The sequence below is a fragment of the Zonotrichia albicollis genome, chromosome 29, assembly GCF_047830755.1.
Source record: "Zonotrichia albicollis isolate bZonAlb1 chromosome 29, bZonAlb1.hap1, whole genome shotgun sequence".
In the NCBI taxonomy this organism is placed as follows: Eukaryota; Metazoa; Chordata; class Aves; order Passeriformes; family Passerellidae; genus Zonotrichia; species Zonotrichia albicollis.
The window spans coordinates 3,257,679-3,279,690 of record NC_133847.1 but is presented as its reverse complement, the minus strand read 5'-3'; the positions used below and the strand labels follow the sequence as shown (position 1 = coordinate 3,279,690).

The following is a 22,012-nucleotide window of genomic DNA, read 5'->3' as shown; positions in this document are numbered from 1 at the left end:
TTATTCATATTCTTAAAATTAAACATATGCTTAAACATTTCAGGAAGCTGAGACAGCTGGTCTCTTGTTGAAGGCCTATCTAAATAAATGCAGCATCTACAGCAGATTGTGAAATTTATAACCCCATGCACAACTTAATGTTGAATATTTCAGCATTTCAGGTAAATCTTTGCCTTTTGTTAAATATTTGTGCCAAAGAAGCAAAGTGGGACATTTCAGGACAGTCCAGTTTTGTGTTTGAACACATCTGTGAAGAACCTCTGCAGGAATAGGGAGAGAAACAGCTGAATGTTCATAGAAAGTGAACCAAAAAAATAAAAAAATGGAGACTGACCCTAATTGAAACCACGTTTTGAGCTGTAATGGGAAGGCACAGAAAAATTAATCCTGCCATTTTAGGTATTTTGATAGCAGCCATTAGTGGAGAGTTGGAGTTATTCAAACCACTTTGCCAGACAGAAGGGAGCTGCTTGTTTTTCTTCTGCCAGCAGCAGTGAGAATGTCTTCCCAAGTGGAACCAAACCACGGGGGTTTATAGAAACAGCTGAAGAGATTATTTGATCTTTTGATTAAAACCTCATTTTTGGGTCAGCTGGTTTATTTTCCCAGGTAATGGCTGTGCTTCTCCTTGCCCACATCTCTGTGATCCCTGGTTAAACCCAGCCCTGGCTGGGGGTGCAGCTCAGACAGAAGAGGAAAAAAGAAAAAGAAGGAAATGCAAAAAGAAAAAAGTGACAGAGCATTCCCTGGAATATAGTGACAATATTCCCTGATATAGTGACATATTCCCTGATATAGTGACATATTCCCTGATAGCTTCCACCTGCCCAGAACAGCCAGCAATATCTATGAAATCCTGGCATTTATGGTTCATTTTGTCTCCTAAGAAAGTGGACAGTGAGGATGTAGAGAAAACAATGAGAAAGAATAAAAAGGAGTGTGTGAAGTGGGAGGGACAGGACTGCCAGACCCCAAGCTGGAAATCCTCTGTCAAGCCTCAAAAGTTACACTGAGTTGAAAGGACAAGACTTTTAAAAGTAATAATTCTTGGAGCTCTTATCTCTTTCCTTCCTGGGTTTCTCAGCCCTTTGTGTTCACGGTTTCAAACTTTTGGCTGCCGCCGTGGGAGATTAAAACTGAACATAAACCCAGTGTTGGTTTCACCTGACTCTAAGTCAGTCCTGGAGATTGCCAGGCTGGCACTAAAATCCCAGGACTTTGTGACATCCACTCCCTGTTTCAAAACTACCCTGTCCTTTCTCTCTGAGACACTTTACAAATAAAGATCTTTTCCAAAAGGCATAAGCGACACTCCAGTGAAGCAATTTCTTTTCCTGGCACTGCTAAGAGCAGGGACTGAGTTATTATTAATTACTTTTGCATTATTTATGCAGGTCCTTGAATGTGCAATATCTTTTACAGATAAATCACCCTGCCTTGAAAAGTTTCCAGTCTGCTAGCCAAATCCTGGGAATCTGAAACAGCAGCAGGCAACTGGTGCAGCAGAACAGGTAAATGTTAATCCTTGATGCTGCAGGACTGGTGCCTTATCAACGTTTTTCTTTCATTTGTTTTGCAATTGCACCAAACAGACTCAACTGATGCTGTTGTTTCCCAACCTCTTTAATCTGGTGTCACTTGACAGGAGCAGCCTCCATCCTCTTCCTCATTCCCACTTCTTCTCTTGCCTCTCTTTTTTTGTGCTGCAGTGGAGAACCAAAGCAGGGACGTGGCAGAATTAAGGAGAGGCTTCTTTTTGGCCAGTCCCAGCCTGTCTCCCTGTGCATGGGTGTCTCTGTCCCTCTGGGAACCCTTGGCCAGTCCTGAGCCAGCAGACATTGAGGGGACAGCCCTGACACAGCAGAGAGCAGGGAGACCCTCTCTGTGCCCCGAGGGTGCTGAGGGCACCTGGGCTGGTGCCTTTGCAGCAGAACAGACACCAGAGACATTGGCAGATGCTAAAGGGCCGACTCTTAGCAGGAGTTTATCCAAGGTTTTATTCCAAGAGTCCCAAAAGATCCCTTACACCTCAGGGGGCTCCTGCTGAGAGCCCCGAAGGTGTGCCAAGGTTACATTGAAAGGGAGGTGGAAACCGAAAGGAGATAACATTTTATTAACCAATAAGTGACTTCTTCCTCTTCCTCATTCCCACTTCTTCTCTTGCCTCTCTTTTTTTGTGCTGCAGTGGAGAACAAAAGCAGGGACGTGGCAGAATTAAGGAGAGGTTTCTTTTTGGCCAGTCCCAGCCTGTCCCCCTGTGCATGGGTGTCTCTGTCCCTCTCAGGAACCCTTGGCCAGTCCCAAGCCAGCAGACATTGAGGGGACAGCCCTGACACAGCAGAGAGCAGGGAGACCCTCTCTGTGCCCCGAGGGTGCTGAGGGCACCTGGGCTGGTGCCTTTGCAGCAGAACAGACACCAGAGACATGGGTAGATGCTAAAGGGCCGACTCTCAGCAGGAGTTAATCCAAGGTTTTATTCCAAGAGTCCCAAAGGAGCCCCTACACCTCAGGGGGCTCCTGCTGAGAGCCCCGAAGGTGTGCCAAGGTTACATTGAAAGGAAGGTGGAAACCGAAAGGAGATAACATTTTATTAACCAAAAAGTGACCCTAAGATATGGATACTGGGGAATGGACATTTAGGTCAGCCTATAGAGAAACACTTGAGGGGCTGACCCCTGGCCTCTGGCTGATCACTCCATGTCCTGACCAAAAGTTCTGGATGGAGGGGATGGGATGCTGAGTGACTGACAGAGAGCCAGGGTGGGGCTTTGGGGATGATCTCATCCCAGGAAAGAGATTACACAGGTAAAGGGAGGGGGGTACATTCTGGGATAAAGCATTTGGGAAAAATACGGGGATACAAAACAAAACTACTTCAAAGTATTACAAAGTATAAAAACACACTACCACACATGGGGCTTTGCAGGTGCTCCTGTCCTGTGCTCAGCTGGTGTCACCCCTGTCACACCCACATGGCCCAGGGAGCCCTCACAGCTCCCCAGGGTGTCAAGAAGGGCCCACTGCAGCCTCGAGGAGTTCCCCATTCACTGTTTGGCCATCCCTTCACGCCCTTGACAGCTTTTAGGGTGTTTGTCAGCTCTGCCCCACAGATGCAGCCGTGGCTCCCTGGCAGGAAGGACAGAGCATCCCCAGCAGCTCTGGGGCATTCTGGAGGGGCAAACCCAGCCTCAGATAACCCTGTGCAGATGCCCAGACCACCGTCACAGGCTGCTCTTGGGGCTGCTTTGCTTTCTCAGGCTGCAGCCCTGCTCGGAGCAGGAGGCCCAGCCTCGGGCACTGCCGCCCTTTTAAAGCTGCTTTGTGGGTTTCTTTTCTTTTCTCTCTCTCTTTTTTTTCTTCCCTTCCCGCAGGTTCCCAGGGCTGGGGATTCAGCTTCTGGCCTCATCCAGAAATCCCCGAGGGTTTCACATCCCCACGAGGCCTCTCAATGTCTTGATCTGCTTGAATAGGCATTTTTAACGCGGCCCCGGCTGTCATCGGGGCCTGTTACAGTCACTCAACTGCAGCAACATTGTTCTCCCGGCAGACACCTCCCTTATTTCCATACTGCACGGGGGGATTTGGCCGCTGGGGCCGAGCATCCCACCGGGGCTGGCTGGCTGGAGGTGGCCAATTAGCCCTGCTTGCCCCCGGCCCAGCACTGCATCCCCCAGCCCGTCATCCCCCAGCCCTGCATCCCCCCTGTCCAGCCCTTCATTCCCCCGGTACTTCATCCCCCAGCCCTTCATCCCCCAGCCCTTCATCCCCTTCATGCCCCCAGCCCTTCACCCCCAGGCCATCACCCCAAGCCCTTTATCCCCCCCAGCCCTTCATCCCCCAGCCCTTCATTTCCCAGCCCTTCATCCCCCCAGCCCTTCATCCCCTTCATCCCCAACCCTTTATCCCCCCAGCCCAGCCCTTCATCTCCCCCAGCCCTTCATCCCCCAGCTCTTCATTCCTCCAGCCCTTCATACCCCCAACCCTTCATCCCCCCAGCCCTTCACCCCCTTCATTCCTCCAGCCCTTCATTCCCCCCCAGCCCTGCATCCCCCAACCCTGCATCCCCCTGGCCCTTCATCCCCTTCATCCCCCAGCCCTTCATCCCCTTCATCCTCCAGCCCTCCATCCCCCCCTAGCCCTTCATCCCCCAGCCCTCCATCCCCTTCATCCCCCAGCCCTTTATCCCCCAGCCCCAGCCCTTCATCCCCCATTCCTTCCTCTCCTTCATCCCCCAGCCCTTCCTCTCCTTCATCCCCCAGCCCTTCATCCCCCAGCTCTTCATGCCCTTCATCCCCCAGCCCTGCATCCCCCAACCCTGCATCCCCCTGGCCCTTCATCCCCCAGCCCTTCATCCCCTTCATCCTCCAGCCCTCCATCCCCCCCTAGCCCTTCATCCCCCATTCCTTCCTCTCCTTCATCCCCCAGCCCTTCATCTCCTTCATCCCCATCCCTTCATCCCCCATCCGCGGGGCTGCTGGCTGCCGTCCATCCCCGCGGCTCCTGCCGGAGGTGAGGGTGACCCCCTTTTCCTGTGCCAGGGGCTCCCTGGCAACGCCGCCTTTTCTTTGGCAGCGGCTCCTCCACCCCCTGGCGGGGCCGGGGGCTGTGAAAGCCCCGCTGCACTTTTGAACTTGCTGCCGGCGCGTTCGGGGCCAGCGGCGGCGGGGCCGGGCCCAGCGGGGACCCGGTGCAATTGCCCAGAAGTTATTAATAGGCTGGGGAAGAATGTGAGGATGGGCCGGGGAAAGGGTGAGGATGAGGAGGGGGGAGAAAGGCAGGGAGGGTCAGCGAAAGGGAGACGGGGTGATGAGGGGAGAGAAGGGAGTGATGGCATGCAGGGGAGACAAAGAGGCAAAGAGACGGGATGGGCACCAGGATGGGCACACAGGGGCATGCACAGGCTGGAGGTGGCAGCTCCCAGTGCCCTGCTCCTTGTGCAGGTGTCTGAGGGGTGGTTGTGCTGCAGGAGAGGGGTCTGACTATCGCTGGCCAGGGGCTGTGTACAAATCACAAACGGGACGGTGTCACAGACATCTTTTCATTAAAAACCTTTCCTTAGGATTTTTTCCTTCTGAGATGCTGAGAGGCTTCAGGAACAAAATGTAAACAATGGTTATCTGCTGCTGTGGAATGCAACAGGTGCATCTGTGATTGGTCTCATCTGCTTGTTTGTAATTAATGGTCAATCACAGCACAGCTGACTCCGACGGAGAGAGAGCCACAAACCTTTGTTATCATTCTTTCTTTTCTATTCTTAGCTTAGCTAGCCTTCTGATGAAATCCTTTCTTCTATTCTTTTAGTATAGTTTTAATGTAATATATATCATAAAACAATAAATCAAGCCTTCTGTAACATGGAGTCAGATCCTCGTCTCTTCCCTCATCCTGAGACCCCTGTGACCACCGGACGGGGCTGCTGTGGAATGTGCCTTGAGCTGTTTTATTTTTCAGCATCAGTCTCATTACATGGTTATAACAATGAGAAGATGCCGCCAGCTCACATCTCAGGCCTTTAGCAGCTTTCCCAAAACCCTCTGATTTTGTGGATTCCCACATCTAACCCCAGAGAACAGAGGGACCAGGCCTGCGAGCCCAGTCCATGGCAAGGCATTCCTGTCCCAGGAAGAAATATCGCTCGGGGTTCATGAGCCAAATTTGCCATCTAGTGGCCCTGGGGACCATTGCAGAGGGACCATTGCAGAAGGCACTGCCCGTCACTTTCTCCGCAGAGATAAAATCCAGAGTGCTTCTGTTGCTGCTTTACTCACCGGGGCCCACAAATGGTCCCTGGGGTGACATTCCCTTGGTGTGGCTGCTTTGCAGGGAGCCACCCTCAGCCACGGGACACTCTCATGTTCCCCAAACCTTGCTGCTCACAGTGCCAAGCTGAGCCTTGTGCTGGGTCTGGGTGCTGGCCCAGCCTGCAGGGACTGTCCCTGACAGCACCAAGGCCTGGCACAGCTGCAGCCCTTGCTGGGCTCCTGTCCCTGTGCCAGAGCAGAGCTCAGCCCCTGCCCCTGTGCCTGCCCTGGGGAGGAGCTGCAGCCCCCGAGGAGCCTCCCCTCAGTCTCCTGGGCTGCAGCTGAACCAGCCAAGTGCCCTCAGCTGCTCCTCAGCCCTTCCCCAGCTCCGTGTCCCTCCTCTGGGCACTCTCCAACAGCTTTGGGTCCTTCTGATCCCGTGGTGCCCAAAGTGCCCCCAGCACTGGAGCTGAGGCTGCCCCAGGGCAGAGCAGAGTGGGACAATCCCAATCTCCTTCTTCAGCCAGCTTTGACCATCCTGGCTCCTTTTCTCATCCTGCCCCCACACTGCCCTTCCAGAAAGCAGAGGAGTCTCCAAGTTACCTTTGAGGCCTTTGGAGACTCAGAGCTGGGGAGGAACATGGGGGGTGTTGAGGAAAGGGAAGAACCTGGGCCAGCAGAGCCTCTTTTGGGCTCTCACCCAGGATTTCTCTTTATGAACAGCCCTCCCTGGGTCAGAGAGAGCTTTGTGTGGCTCACTTTTGGCTCACAACCCTGTCTGTGGTTGTGACTGGCAGACAAGAGGATGCGGTGCAGTCAGAGGGGAAAAAAAGGCATCAGTATAAGTCAATGTCCACAGCTTTAATGCACAGCTGTCCTGAGTAAAACCACATACATCAATAAATAGAGGTAATAATAATAATTAGAGCAGCCCCAACAAACCCAGCTGTCACCAGTTTGGCTTCAGTGTTGTGCGCTGTGCCCTTGTCAGCAAGGGCTGCTGGTGCTGCACTAACGCAGAGGACACAGAAGCAGCACCGTGTCCCTCCCCACTCATGGGGAGCTGCTGGAGGAAACCTCCAGCTCCCTGAACACCAGTCTGGGCAGAGCCTCCTGAGGCACCTGTGGGCTCCCTCCTTGCTTCATGCCCAGCATCATGAGGCCTCAGCTGCTCCCTGCCCCTTGCACTGCCTGAGGAGCAGGAGGAGCACAACCGAGTGTGAGCATCACACACAGCCCGTGCCCAGGGAGGCCTGAGGGCACCCCAGAGCTCTAGCACTGCTTGTGGGGCTCCTCCAGGGTGACATAGGGCACCACAACAGGCCACGAGTCGCTGGGCCAGTATTCCAGCTTCGGCTTGAACGAGGGCATCTCGTAGCTGACGTCGAAGTAGATGACCAGAGGGCAGCAGTACAGCAGGGACAGGGCTATCAGCACGTGCCTGCCGAGGAAAACAAAATTGTGGGTTGGACAGAGGGTCATGGCATGGTCACCCTGAGGCTGCAGCCCCCAAAGGTCCCAGGAGGGCTGCAGGGAGTGTGGGTCCTGCAGGGTTTGTGCCTAAAGGGAGATCCTGGCTGAGCTCTGTGAGCTGGGATGGGGACAATTCCTGGTGCAGTGGGGCTGGGGTGGCAAAGGGGACTCATTCCAACCATTCCCTATTTCCTGACTTGTCTGTCCCAACCACCCCAGTGCTTTGTGGGGATAGATCTGAGTGTGCAGCACTTGCCTAGAGGGAGATCCTGGCAGAGCTCGGTGAGAGCTGGGATGGGGACAATTCTGGGTACAGCGGGGCTGGGGTGGCATAAGGAACTCATTCCAACATTCCCCATTTCCTGGTGCAGCATTTCCCATTTCTGGGGTGGCAGAGGGGACTCATTCCAACCATTGCCCATTTCCTGGCTGCATTGTCTGCAGGGAGTGTGTGTCCTGCAGGGTTTGTGCCTAAAGGGAGATCCTGGCAGAGCTCTGTGAGCTGGGATCAATTCCTGGTGCAGCGGGGACTCATTCCAACCATTCCTCATTTCTTGGTGCAGTGGGGCTGTTGTGGCATAAGGGACTCATTCCAACATTCCCCATTTCCTGGTGCAGCATTTCCCATTTCTGGGGTGGCATAAGGGACTCATTCCAACCATTCCTCATTTCCTGGCTTGTCTGTCCCAGCCATCCCAGTGCTGCTTTCTGGGGATGGATCTGAGTGTGCAGCACTTGCAGCCCCACCTGGGCAGGCACTGAAATGTCAGGTCCAAACAAAGCTCTGCCTTTCAGTTTGGCTGCTGAAAGAACGTCTAGAACAATGTACTTCTTACAGCAACTTGGGAGCAGCCACAGCCCTTTGAGAGCTCACCTGGAGGGATTTCTGGAACCATTTCACTTGCAAAACACTGCTTGGGTGGTGTGGAGGAGGAGAGGGACATTAAACAGTGAATCCTTGGGCTGGGTGAGGAGAAACACCAATAGTGACAGGAAAGGGGGAGCGGGTGGGGAAATAATTTTTCTATTCCTCTGCTGTGGGCCTTTCAGGGCTGGGGTTCCTGGATTCCTTACCAGAAGCTGTGGAAGTAGGGGAAGTTGATGGCCTGCCAGAGCCAGCAGAGCCAGCGGTCACTGATCCAGCTGGTGATGGCCAGGGCCCACCACATCACCATGACCGCGGCCATCCGGTGAACACGCTTGTCATTGCACCTGCAGGACACAGAGAGGGACAGGGAGCACAGAAATCACGTTGGGAGGAAAGGGAGCTGTAAACAGGGCTGGTTCCTGCCTGCACATGCAGCAGTGCAAACCCCAGCAAGCTCCTTCTGGAGAGTATCCCACAGGAGCTGGGGAAGTGTGGCTCTGGGGAGAGGATTTCTGACATTCTGGGGTGAGGATGATGCTGGGAGATGCCAAAGCACTCCAGACCCTGGTTGGTTCTTCCAAATGCCCCACAAAGGGGAAGGAGCTGCAGAGATGGCAGCCAACAGGGAGAATCATGGACTCCTAGAACTGTAAATGTTAGAAAAGACCTCTAAGGTCATCATGGCCAGCTCTTAACCCAGCACCACCAGCAGGTTCAGCACAAACCCTGTCCTCAAATGCCACATCCAGAGAGCATTTTTGAAAACTTCACAGGGCATTTTTGAAAACTTCCAGGGATGTTTTCAAAAATGCCCTGTGTTTGAAACCTTCCAGAGGTGATGACTCCACCACTGTCCCATGGGTTTTCAAAAACTTTCAGGGGCGATAATTCCACCACTGTCCCATGGGTTTTTAAAAACTCCCAGTGGGGAGAAATCACGGACTCATAGAACTGTAAATATTAGAAAATACCTCTAAGATCATCATGGCCAGCTCTTAAACCAGCACCACCACCACATTCAGCACAAACCCTGTTTTCAAATGCCGCATCCACAGGGCATTTTTGAAACCTTCCAGGGATGATGACTCCACCACTGTCCCATGGGTGTTTGAAAACTTCCAGTGGTGATGATTCCACCACTGTCCCATAGGTTTTTGAAGCCTTCCAGGGATGATGACTCCACCACTGTCCCATGGGTGTTTGAAAACTTCAGTGGTGATGATTCCACCACTGTCCCATGGGTTTTTGAAACCTTCCAGAGATAATGATTGCACCACTGTCCCATGGGTTGTCCCCATTCTGCCACCTGTGCCAGGTGCCCTTCCTGTACCCCACTGCCCTCTGCCTGCTCCCTCCCAAGCGCACGTGGCTGGTGGAGACTTGGGCTCAATTCCCTGTTGAGGACAGAGTCACTGCCCAGCAGGAGCACAGCTGGATCTGCAGGTACCCCCTGAGCCCCCTCCTTACTTCTTGAGCTCCTTCCAGGTCAGGTAGAGCAGGTGGAAGGCGATACAGTTGAGCGCGTAGGCGTTGAGGGTGGGCTTGACAAAGGACATCAGGGTGCTGATCACGGTGGTGATTCCAGTCAGCCAGAAGAAATGTCTCCTGAGGGGAATGGGGACAGAGTGTCAGTGTAGGGGACAGCAAGGATGGGAAAGGTCCTGAGAGGGGCAAAGCTCCTCCAGCACCTCCCTTCTGTCTGCATGTGGCTGATCTCAGTGTTTTTGGGGTCCTGCAGGGAGGGTGAGGTAGCAGCCCCCAGTGAGTGTTTGACAGACCCAGGGGCTGCTCCTGCACTCTGCTGGTGTGCCAGGGGTGAGGCACAGGCATGAGGCACAGGCAGGGAGCTCTGCACAGGGAAGGGCTGTGCAAACACCGCTCTGGGCTCCCCGAGCAACAATAGGGCTCAGAGGGGCCTTTCACATGCAAATCCCTTCCCAAGTCCCTGCTCTCCCCCAGCTGGGTCTCCTCGGTGAACTCCTGGTGACCTCCTGTTCGCCATGGGAAGATTGGAGCAGGTCTGTGCAAGGAGCTGGGCTGGCTCAGGGGGCTCCAGCCAGGAGGGAGCATCCTCTGAGCAAAGCCCTGCTGGGTTCCCGCTCCTGCTGGTGTCACACACATCCTTTATGGAAAATCCTTTCCTTTGGATTTTTCCTCCTGAGAAGCTGAGAGGCCTCAGGAACAAAATGTAAGCAATGGTTATCTGCTGCTGTGGAATGCAACAGGTGCATCTGTGATTGGTCTCATGTGGTTGTTTCTAATAAATGGCCAATCACAGTCAGCTGGCTTGGACTCTGTCTGAGCTACAAACCTTTGTTATCATTCTTTGCTATTCTATTCTTAGCTAGTCTTGTGATGAAATCCTTTCTTCTATTCTTTTAGTATGGTTTATATAATGTATGTAATATATATGTATTATATATGCATGTATATATGTATATATACATACATACATAATACATATATATTATGTACATGTAATATATATAATAATATATGATAATGTAATATATATCATAAAATTTAATATATATAATAAAGTAATAAATGTAATATAGATTATAATATAATAATGAATTTATTTTATATATATATATGTATATATATATGTATATATATATAATAAAATAATAAATCAAGCCTTCTGAAACATGGAGTCAGATCCTCGTCTCTTCCCTCATCCAAGAACCCCTGTGAACACCGTCACATGCTGGTCCATGCCCTCCCAGTGGCCCCATCCTTTCTGCTGGGCTCCTCCTTGAAATGAGGGCTGTGACCATCCTGTCCCATGGGAGACCCCCTCAGCCTTGAGAGAAAGCTCTCTGTGGATGACAGAGGATGCTGGAACAGATTGACAGCACGAGTAATTGAATGCTAATGTTCAGGAAGGTTTCATTTCCTAATTAATTTTGAAATTCTCCATGCAAAGTTTTCCCCTGCAGCGACACAAACACAAACAGCTCCAGCTGAGAGGAGAATTTTGACTTTTCCTCTGTCAGGAGGACCTGATCCTAAAGCACTTCAGGGACCTCAGAGCTGACCCCTTGCAGGGGAACTGGGGGATCTGTGGGTCACTACACCCCAGTGTCAGTGTCCCACCCCTCCCTCAGAGCCTGACCGTGTCCCTCTGGTCATACCTGGTCTTGATGCACTTGGGGAAGTAAGCCTGAGGGTACCAGAAGGAATAAGCCACAGCCAGCGTCCAGAGGATGGAGAGCTCATCCAGGAGCTGTCCCACGTAGCTCAGGGTCATGTGGAAGTACATGGAGAAGAGACCTGCAAGGAGCAAGGGCACCTTGAGATGACAAAGCTCCATCTCCCACCAGCCCTGGGAGGTTCTTGGGGGTGGTTCCTGAAGATCCACCATTCCTCAAAATCCATTCCTGAAGACCCACCATTCCTCAAGATCCACCATTCCTCAAGATCCACCATGCTTCAAGATCTACCATTCCTGAAGACCCACCATTCCCAAAGACCCACCATTCCTCAAGATCCACCATTCCTCAAGATTCCTCAAGATCCTCAAGATCCACCATTCTTCAAGACCCACCATTCCCAAAGACCCACCATTCCTACAGATCCACCATTCCCAAAGATCCACCATTCCTCAAGATTCCTCAAGATCCTCAAGATCCACCATTCCTCAAGACCCACCATTCCTCAAGATCCATTCCTCAAGACCCACCATTCCCAAAGACCCACCATTCCTACAGATCCACCATTCCCAAAGATCCACCATTCCTCAAGATTCCTCAAGATCCTCAAGATCCACCATCCCTCAAGATCCACCATTCCTGAAGAGCAGGGTGTGGATTTTGCTGTTCAAGGTGGGTCAGACTGAGTCAGCCCAGTCACACCACATGGATCACAGGGCTGGAAGCTGCACATCCACACCTGGCAGCAACCATGGGCTGCAGGCTTCAAACTCACCTGGCTGCTTGGTTGCCCACCCAAGTTTTCCCTGTGATTTGGCCACTGAGACCTTCCAAAGACCTCATGTTGGTTATTCTGGCAACCTGTGTGATTTTTCTTTATGCTTTGGCCACTGAGACCCTCCAAAGGTCTCATGTTGGGTAGTTTGGTGACTTGTCTGTTTTTCCCACAGTGCTGGCACCCACCTACGAGGATGAGCAGCCCTGAGACAAAGTAGAGGGGCACAGCCTTCTTCTGGCAGTACTGCCTGTTCAGGTACAGCAGCGCAGGGGACAGCAGAAAGAAGCTCACATTGCTGATCTGAAAAACAAGAGGCACACTCAGCTCCTGTGTGACCATATTCACGGGGGGTTTATGTTGAGGGAAGAGACAAGGATCTGACTCCATATCTCAGAAGGCTTGATTTATTATTTTATGATATGTATTACATTAAAATTATACTAAAAGAATAGAAGAAAAGGTTTCATCAGAAGGCTGGCTAAGAATAGAATAGAATAGAATAGAATAGAATAGAATAGAATAGAATAGAATAGAATAGAATAGAATAGAATAGAATAGAATTATAACAAAGGCAGCTGTCTCGGACTCTTTCTCTGAGCCAGCTGTGCTGTGATTGGCCATTAATTAGAAACAACCACATGAGACCAATCACAGATGCACCTGTTGCATTTCCACAGCAGCAGATAATCATTGTTTACATTTTGTTCCTGAGGCCTCTCAGCTTCTCAGCAGGAAAATTCCCAAGGAAAGGATTTTCCATAAAAATATGTCAGCGACACTCCTGTGCAAGCCCCATCCCACCAGGTGGCTCAGCATCTCCTGATCTCCAGCAGGAAGCAGGGGTTGTTCTTGGCACAGGGAGAGGGCAGAGGTGTTTCTGCAGAAGCCAGGCTGGAACTGGAAGGGCAGCTCTTGCTGGGGCAGCCAGCAGTGGCTGCAGACACCTCTGCCCTCCCTCTGAGCTGCTGTGTCCCTTTTGGGTGATGCTGGTTTATCTTCATCTGCCTGCTGTCTCCAACAACTCCTCAGTTTGCATCCATCTCCCTCTCATGCCAACCCAGACCCTCCAGGAGCTGCCTGGATGGCTCCTGACCCTTCCAGCCACCCTGTGAGGGGTTGGGAGGGTGTGAGGAGCTCAGCCAGCACAGCAAAGCACGGTCAGCAAAACATCCTGACCCGGGAGTGGGTGTGGTGGGGAGCAGCAGGATGAGCAGGACAGCAGGAGGTGGGGACAGGCAGCGCTGAGGTGACATCCTGTGGTGTCAGGTGTGAAGCCACCTGGCCTGGGGAGGAGAGGTGTTCTGGACACTGCTAATTACATGAGGTCATCAACCTCCCCTAAATACACCTGGCAAATGAACACAGAGGAATTATCCTGCTCTGGTTTCCAACTCTGCAAAATTCCTTATTTGTCTGACTTTGATTAGTCTGGGGAGGAGGGGATGGGGCTGAGGAAGAGGGGATGGTGCTGGGGAAGAGGATGGTGATGAGGAAGACAATGGTTCTGGGGAGGAGAGGATGGTGTTGGGGAAGAGGGGATGGTGCTGAGGAAGAGGGGTTGGTGATGAGGAAGAGGAGATGGTGCTGAGGAGGAGGAGGGGATGGTACTGGGATGGAGGGAATGGTCCTGAGGAAAAGAGAATGGTGCTGGGGAGGAGGGGATGGTGCTGGGGAGGAGATGGTGTTGTAGAGGAGGAGATGGAGCTGGAGAAGGGGGAATGGTGCTGGGGAAAATGGGATGGTGCTGGGGAAGAGGGGATGGTGCTGGAGAGGAGGAGATGGAGCTGGGGAAAAGGAGATGGTGCTGGGATAGAGGGAATGGCCCTGAGGAAAAGAGGATGGTGCTGGGGAGGATAGGATGGTTCTGGGGCTCATTCTCTTGCTGGACTGGCTGAAGGTGCCAGTGCTTTGCAGAGAGGAGATGCTGATGGGCAAAATGTGGGAGCTGGGGAGGAGCAGTGAGTGCCCAAAGCCCGGACCTGTCTGCTGGGCCAGGCCTGCTCCACCCTGCAGCACAGGGCAGGGAAATCTGAGCTAATTTAATTACCCTCTGTGGGTTCTTACCTTGCCTTTTCCACCTGACTTTGCAAGCTCGGGGAAGGGATATCAGTGGGAAGCACGGCCTTCCCAGGGAAAATGGTTGTTGCTTATGAAAGGTTGGGATTGTGGTGCTGCATTTACCTGCCAGACAGCTCTCTGGGGCTCCGGAGCCATCTGCTCAAGTGCCATTTGGCAAAGCACCAGCGTGACTTTTATCTCAGCCTCACAATCCTTCTCCTTTCATCTTCCAGCTCCGCGCTGACCCAGACCCCACCCCTGGAATTTGGCATCCACAGCTGGATTCTCCCCCCTCAGCAGCACCAGGTAAATTGCAAAATCATCCCAGGGATCCCCTGGGACCCCAGTTTATGCTAACAGGGCTGCAAATCACCGGGATGCTGTCGTTTCTCTGGAACACACCCTCTCCTATTCCAGAGGGAAACACAATTCATGCCTAATGCGAGGTCTCTATTCCCTTAAACACCGCAGATTCATCTTGATTTTCACTAAGGCTTCTGCGAGACAAGTTGATGCTCCCATTAGCAGCTGCTCTCGGGGCTGAATGGATTTGTTTTGGATTTGTTTTCCATAGGTGCTTAGAGCCAAATCCCGGCCATGAAATGAGAAGCGCTGCTCCCACTTGCGCCCTCGAGGTCAAATTGTTCAGAAACGACCGAGAAATCAAACAACAGCCGCGCTTCAAACATTTCTTTTCCCTTGAAATGATTAAGGAGGCTTTTGGGAAGGCAAGGAGAAGGAAAACGCTTTGGGGGAAAGGCAGGAGAGTGCAAGTGCCAGCACGAATTCAGTGAGGAAACTGAAGGGAGAGGAGAGCCCCGCATCCCCGAGCAGCGGGCATTGCAACAGCGCCATTAATTACATGATAGCTGCGTTATCACTTCATTAACTCGGGACGAGATGTGCAAGATCAGATAGCAGAAGGGAGGGAGAGCCGGGGGAGCCGTGCCAATAGGGTCAGGGAGATAAACGGGATTCCGAGTTTGGGGAACAGCTCCCACCCCCGTGGGGGATGCGGGGTTTTCATCACTTCGATTTGTAAATGCTGACTTTCTGTCTTCCCTCTGGGATGTGGCAAGCTCTGTCTCAGATGTGGTTGGGAGGGTTTTGCTCCCAGAACAGACACTGGAAGTTTTTCTGCAGTTTCTGCTCAGGCTGGGACCCCCTAGCACAGATTGTATTTCAGCTTCCCCGCTTCCCCTGCCCGAGGAGATAAGGGAGTGGTTTTGGTGTGATAGCACATGTGAGAGACCCCCTGCCTGAGCTCCCACTCCCCAGTAAATGTGAATTATTGCTCCAGCTGCCTCAGCTCAGCCCAACTATTTACTTCTTTTCCTAGGAGAGTGTCAGAGCTCAGTGCATCCCTCTGATTGTCCAGAGTTGCCCAGAACCCTGTCAGGGGGCTCAGAGACCCTGGCACACAGCCCAGAGCACCTGGGGATTTGATTTGGATCTCATACAGCTTTCTATGAGGACCTGAAAGTCACAGAAGTTTAAATAGTATAATAATAAAATGATCACTGGGTGAAAATGTTGATTTTAGGATTTTTGGTGTGGGGGTTATGGGGACAAGATGGAGGAACTTGGGCATATCCAGCCTTTCTTCTTCTTCTTCTTGTTCTCCATTTTCTGCAGTGATGTTGGCACTTTGGGATTGGCTTAGAACAGAAGTGCACTGTCTAACACAGGTGATAGGTACTGGGAATTAAGTGTAAATATGTTATACATAGTTTGTGGTATAAAAAGACAACACAGAGAGTGCCCTGTGGCTTCCCTGTTGAACAGACCTCGGCTGGGCAGAAAGTAAAATTTTATAGATAAGAATTAATGAACAATCTCAAGACTGGAAAGTGAAGAGTCCAGACTCGTTCTTCAGTTGCATGGGCTGAGACAGAAACATCCTGCACATCTTGGGGCAGCAATTCAAAACCAAAAACCCAAGAGGAGAGAAGAGAAGCTGGGATCAGCAGCACAGCTCAAATTCTGGAGCATGAACAGGATCATTGGGAAGAGCCCAAATTCTGCAGCTCCAGCCTGAGACAGAGGGACAGAACCTTCACCTGGGACAGGTGAGATCAGCCTCTGATGGGGATTGAGGCAGGAGGGGCTGGTTTGAGCACAGCAGCAGGGGCTGCTCCTCACTCACAGAATTCAGAGAATCCACAGAATCACAGAATCCACAGAATTCACAGAATGAATTCACAGAACTCACAGAATTCACAGAATGCACAGAATGGGTGCTCCAGCCAGGCACTTTCTGCAACGGAAGGAGATTCCTGGCAGGGAAGGATTCAAGCGTTCATTCAGGGAAGGATTCCAGCCAGAGACAGAGGGACAGAACCTTCACCTGGGACAGGTGAGATCAGCCTCTGATGGGGTTTGGAGCAGGAGCTGCTGGTTTGAGCCAGAAGACAATAAATGTCTGGGTCACTGAGTCACTGTAAATGCAGCTTTGCTGCTGAACTGCATCCAGCCATGAGCCACCATGTGTTATTAGCTACCTCAAGGTGCTGTGTACATTCTTTTCTCATACCCCTGGTGCTTGTTTCCAATAAAAGCATCCAAGGCAAGCAGGCCTGAGAGAGTGTGGCTGGCACAGAGCAATCCCCAGCAGCACATTTGGCACAGAGCAGCTCTGCTCCAGCCCCAGGCAGGGCTGCGAGGAAGACATTGAAGAGGATGCTCTGTGAGGAAAGCCTGCTGATTTACTGAGGCTTGGCTGGGATCCCAGCTGGCCTAAAACTCCAGAAAAATGAGGTAAATATTGGTATAATTAATTCAAGGCAGTAACAATTGCAGCAACCTGAATGTGGGGAACGAATGAATGGGGGAGAAGGAGGGAAGATGCAGGCTGGGAGGACCACAGCTGGGATGGTGTCCTGTCACAGACATCTTTTATGGAAAATCCTTTCCTTAGGATTTTTTTCCTCCTGAGAAGCTGGGAGGCCTCAGGCACAAAATGTAAACATTGATTATCTGCTGCTGTGGATGCAACAGGTGGGTCTGTGATTGGTCTCATGTGGGTGTTTCTAATTAATGGCCAATCACAGTCAGCTGGCTTGGACAGAGAGCCAAGCCACAAACCTTTGTTATCATTCTTTGCTATTCTATTCTAAGCTGGCCTTCTGATGAAATCCTTTCTTCTATTCTTTTAGTGTAGTTTTAATGAAATATATATCATAAAATAATAAATCAGCCTTCTGAAACATGGAGTCAGATCCTTGTCTCTTCCCCCATCCAAGAACCCCTGTGAACATGATCACAGTGCCCTGAGCCCCAGCTGGCCCTGCAGGATGCAGCCAGCAGAGATAGCCAGAGATCTCTGCCTGGCCAGAGCTCTATAACCCTTTCTATCATCTAGATTTCTATGATTCTTTAGGGCACATCACAAGGAGCCTGATCCTTGGGGGAGAGCCCAGAGTAGGAATGGGGGTCCCTGTGCTGCTGCTGCTGCAGGGGTGAGACCCAGGCAGTGCCAGCCAAGGATGGGATGTAGGCAGTGCTGTTTGAAAGAGGGACCCAGGCAGTGCCAGCCAAGGATGGGATGTAGGCAGTGCCAAACAGGCTGAAAGAGGGACCCAGGCAGTGCCAAACAAGCTGTGCTGGATGAGGAAGGGACCCAGGCAGTGCCAGCCAAGGATGGGATGTAGGCAGTGCTGGTTGAAAGAGGGACCCAGGCAGTGCCAGCCAGGCTGCAGGAGGGTCCCAGGCAGTGCCAAACAGGCAGTGCTGGGTGAAAGAGGGACCCAGGCAGTGCCAGCCAAGGTTTGGATGTAGGCAGTGCCAAACAGGTTGTGCTGGATGAGGAAGGGACCCGGGCAGTGCCAGCCAGGCTGAAGGAGGGACCCAGGCAGTGCCAGGCAAGGATGGGACTCAGGCAGTGCCAGCCAGGCTGAAGAAGGGAGCCAGACGGTGCCAGCCAAGGAAGGGACCCTGGCAGTGCCAAACAGGCTGAAGGAGGGTCCCAGGCAGTGCCAGCCAAGGATGGGATGTAAGCAGTGCCAAACAGGTTGTGCTGGGTGAAAGAGGGACCCATTCGGTGCCAGCCAAGGATGGGATGTAGGCAGTGCCAAACAGGTTGTGCTGGTTTAAAGAGGGACCCAGGCAGTGCCAAACAGGTTGTGCTGGGTGAAGAAGGGTCCCAGGCAGTGCCAAACAGGCTGAAGGAGGGACCCAGGCAGTGCCAGGCAAGGATGGGACTCAGGCAGTGCCAGCCAGGCTGAAGAAGGGAGCCAGACAGTGCCAGCTAAGGAGGGGACCCTGGCAGTCCCAAACAGGCTGAAGGAGGGTCCCAGGCAGTGCCAAACAGATTGTGCTGGTTTGAAAGAGAGACCCAGGCAGTGCCAGCCAGGCTAAGGAAGGGTCCCAGGCAGTGCCAGCCAAGGATGGGACGTAGTCAGTGCCAAACAGGCTGTTCTGGGTGAAGGAGGGACCCATTCAGTGCCAGCCAAGGATGGGATGTAGGCAGTGCCAAACAGGTTGTGCTGGATGAGGAAGGGTCCCAGGCGGTGCCAAACAGGCTGTGCTGGGTGAAGAAGGCACCCAGGCAGTGCCAGCCAAGGATGGGATGTAGGCAGTGCCAAACAGGCTTTGCTGGTTGAAAGAGGGACCCAGGCAGTGCCAACCAGGCTGAAGAAGGGACCCATTCGGTGCCAGCCAGGCTGTGCTGCTCAGGAAGGGCTGATGCCCATCTCAGTGATGTTCCTGCCCAATTTTGGTGACAAGGCCTGGCCCTGAGCACAGCACAGCGTTGGGGCTGCTGTCAATGCCCAGATAAGGGCAGATTTCAGGAGGGTTTGCTCCTCTGCCACCCCTTGTGTGGGCAGGGGTCACCAGCCAGCCCGAGGCTGCCGTGGCAGGGTTGGATTCCTCAGGAATCACATCCTAACACAGAATTGTTTCCCTCCCTTCCTGCCCTGGCACTCTGCTGATCTCCTGAACCTGGCAGAAAGTTCAGCAGTGCAGGGACCATGAAAAGCTCTTTCTGTGCTGAGGAAGAGGTGCCCAGTGTCACACAGAGGAGAAAAGGGCAAATTCAACTCCTGGGAAAAAAATCCTGCAGGGTTTGCTTGTCCATAACCCTCCCTATGTTATACAAATATAGACATTGCCCTCTTGCAACATACAATTATATGGATTCTGCCTGGGAATTCAGCATTGAGAGATCCTCGGTTTTTTCTTAATTGTATGTCAATATTTGCCTTGGTATTGAAATCAGACCTATTTCTGTTGGGCTACTTCATCACACAAACATCACTAAACTTTTTTTTTATCAGGTTGGAAGTTAAATTCATTAGATCTTCACTTTTTTTTTTACCTGCTTCTTCACTGATGCTCTTGCATCTCTGAGTTGCAAAATTTCAAGTTCTCTCTCTCCCTCAGTATCACATTCCTTTTTATCTGCATTGAGACATGCAATGAGAGCTTTTCCTCATTGTTCCTGAGCCCCACACAGTGAGAATTCATCCCAGGGGTGTGGAATGGAAACCTGGGACGTGGCTGTGGCTCCTCCAGGACTGGGAACCTGGGTGAGATGTTCAGAATTTAGAAACCTGTGCCACAGAATGAGCCAGGCAGCTGAGAGTTAATGTTTTATGGGAATTACAGGGCCTACAAGGATTAGTCATGCATCTGGCTACACCAGCTGGTGTCCAGCAGAGGAGTCAGGCACTGAAGTGCTTTTGAAGAGCTCCTGAGATAGCTGTTGGTGTGATAAGAGCTCTGAGCTACTTTATAAGCCTGGTGTCAGTGGTATCTCAGCTCCTGTTTAAAAAATGCTGCCTTGTGTATAAAATTAGGACATGAGGCAAATTTACCTCCTGGAAGGAAGGAATTCACACCAAAACCAAACCCTTCACTTTCAGGCAATCAGCCCCTCTGCAGTGTTAGCAGCCACTCAAACCCAGAGGCTTTGGGCACTTCCAGCTGAATTTACAATGGTTTGGTTTGGCAGGAACCTTAAAGATCATCCCCTCCACCCCTTGCCATGGGCAGGGACGTGTTCCACTCACACAGGTCGCTCCAAGCCCTGAAATCTGAGATGCTGATGTGAGTGTTGAGTGATTTCTGCATCTCCTTGCTCATTTCCCTGCTCTGCACTGAGATAGCTGTTGGTGTGATAAGAGCTCTGAGCTACTTTATAAGCCTGGTGTCAATGGTATCTCAGCTCCTGTTTAAAAAATGCTGCCTTATGTCTCAAACTAGGATATGAGGCACATTTGCCTCCTGGAAGGAAGGAATTCACACCAAAACCAAACCCTTCACTTTCAGGCAGTCAGCCCCTCTGCAGTGTTAGCAGCCACTCAAACCCAGAGGCTTTGGGCACTTCCAGCTGAATTTACAATGGTTTGGTTTGGCAGGAACCTTAAAGATCATCCCCTCCACCCCTTGCCATGGGCAGGGACGTGTTCCACTCACACAGGTCGCTCCAAGCCCTGAAATCTGAGATGCTGATGCGAGTGTTGAGTGATTTCTGCATCTCCTTGCTCATTTCCCTGCTCTGCAGCTCTGAGCCCATGCAGCAGCAAACAGCACAGAACACCCATCTGGGTGCCACAGGGAAGCAGGGTTTCCTCTGGACTGGCAGATCTTTCTTTGCTGAGTGCCCCAAAGAGCAGTGAGCACACACAGCCCCCTCCTCTGAGACCCTGGAGCCTGCAGGACTCAGGCTGGGCAATTATTGTCATTACAGGTAATTTATTAAAAACAGGAAATGCTTTGAAAAAAAAAAAAAAAAAAGAGGAAGAGCCATTTCCATGAGAACAAGATCTTCTAGTGTTAGGCAGCAATAGCCAAAAGCTGTAAACAAGGCCTGTGGAAGGCTGTAAATCCACATGCCTCACACCCCTGGCAGCCTTTAATTGCTGTGAGGGAGCAGGACATGCTTGGAGAGGCTGCTTATCTCCAGCCCTGTGCAGGCTGATACGGATGCTCCAGCCAAAGCACTGGCACTGGAGGCAGCCTGGGTGATAAAGGATCACAGGAGGTGAAACTGGCTCATGCCCTGAGCCAGTTCCGTGTTCCCAGCGCGCCTGACACGGTTCATGGCAGCGCTGCCTCTCGCTTTGCCACTCCTGAGCGTTTAGCCGGGATATGTGAGCCCTGTGTGGGGCTTAGCCCGGCTGGCAGCGGAGCTGCAGGACTGGTATAACAGGATCTCACAGATCTGGGCTGTGAGGGAGCCCTGCCAGAGTTTTCTCACTGGGAATCAACCCCACACACACATACAGCACAGAAATGCCCCTGACCCCAGCACGTTTTGGGGAACAACCATTGCAAACAGCAAAAATCCCCTGATTTACCTGAAGCTCAGAAAATGTTCCCCACACACCAGCACCCTCCAGCACCAGGAAGCTCAAAGGAGCGAGGAGGAGGACAGAAAGCAGGGATGTGCCATGCTGTGGGGGTCCCAAAAGCAGCTCCTGGGTGCCTGGAACCCCACTGTCCCCGAGGCACTCACGGTGTTGTAGTACTCGGCGATCACCGCCGAGCGCACGAAGTTGCTCTCACACCAATCCACCTCGGCACTCTGGTAGGAGAAAATGCTCGGCATCCTCAGCACCCTGAGGGAAAGGAGAGCAGCAGGTCAGTGCTGGGCACGGGGGAGCACAGGGCTGCACACACAAAGGGGACCCTGCTCCTCACTCGTGTGGCACCAGCACAGCGCCGTACCCACCTACCAAGGGCTCATCATTCCCAACACACATCCTACTGCCCAACAGTTCCTCTCTCCCCTCGATTTGCAGGAGTTGCAAACAGAAAATGCTCTTGGGCTCTGAGGATGGTCACCAATCCATGGCATTAACATCTCTCATCAGGTGCTGCTGCTGCCACGGGACTCTTCCCCATTTCAGCCCAGCGCTGGTCACCTCATCTTCTCCCTTCTCCTCACTTTCTTTGTGACTCAGACCTTCCTGCCAGGAAGACTTCCCTGTGCTCT

The 22,012-nt window shown here is 52.0% G+C and overlaps 1 protein-coding gene and 1 long non-coding RNA gene across 2 annotated transcripts; one reads left to right on the top strand and one right to left on the bottom strand.

Annotated features, from left to right (window-relative positions):
- Positions 1 to 6,841: 6,841 nt before the first annotated feature.
- ACER1 (alkaline ceramidase 1) lies at positions 6,842 to 21,625 on the bottom strand. The gene is made up of 6 exons (XM_005496450.2): positions 21,533 to 21,625; positions 12,201 to 12,315; positions 11,220 to 11,358; positions 9,550 to 9,687; positions 8,289 to 8,426; positions 6,842 to 7,182 (listed from the first exon to the last, which is right to left on the bottom strand). The coding sequence occupies exons 1-6, from the start codon at positions 21,623 to 21,625 to the stop codon at positions 7,014 to 7,016; spliced, it is 792 nt and encodes a 263-aa protein (XP_005496507.1). The 3' UTR covers positions 6,842 to 7,013.
- On the top strand, positions 9,463 to 15,815 carry LOC141725393 (uncharacterized). Its single transcript, XR_012577254.1, has 3 exons — positions 9,463 to 9,525; positions 14,307 to 14,379; positions 14,648 to 15,815. It is a non-coding gene; the product is annotated as an uncharacterized LOC141725393 (long non-coding RNA).
- Positions 21,626 to 22,012: the final 387 nt, after the last annotated feature.

What these genes read in the sequence shown, in the direction of transcription:
- ACER1 (XM_005496450.2), bottom strand. Translation starts at nt 21,625, where the DNA reads ATGCCGAGCATTTTCTCCTACCAGAGTGCCGAGGTGGATTGGTGTGAG. An exon ending in TCGCCGAGTACTACAACACC is followed by an intron (nt 12,316 to 21,532) that starts GTGAGTGCCTCG and finishes CTTGTTTTTCAG; the next exon opens with ATCAGCAATGTGAGCTTCTT. An exon ending in AGGGCTGCTCATCCTCGTAG is followed by an intron (nt 11,359 to 12,200) that starts GTGGGTGCCAGC and finishes TGCTCCTTGCAG; the next exon opens with GTCTCTTCTCCATGTACTTC.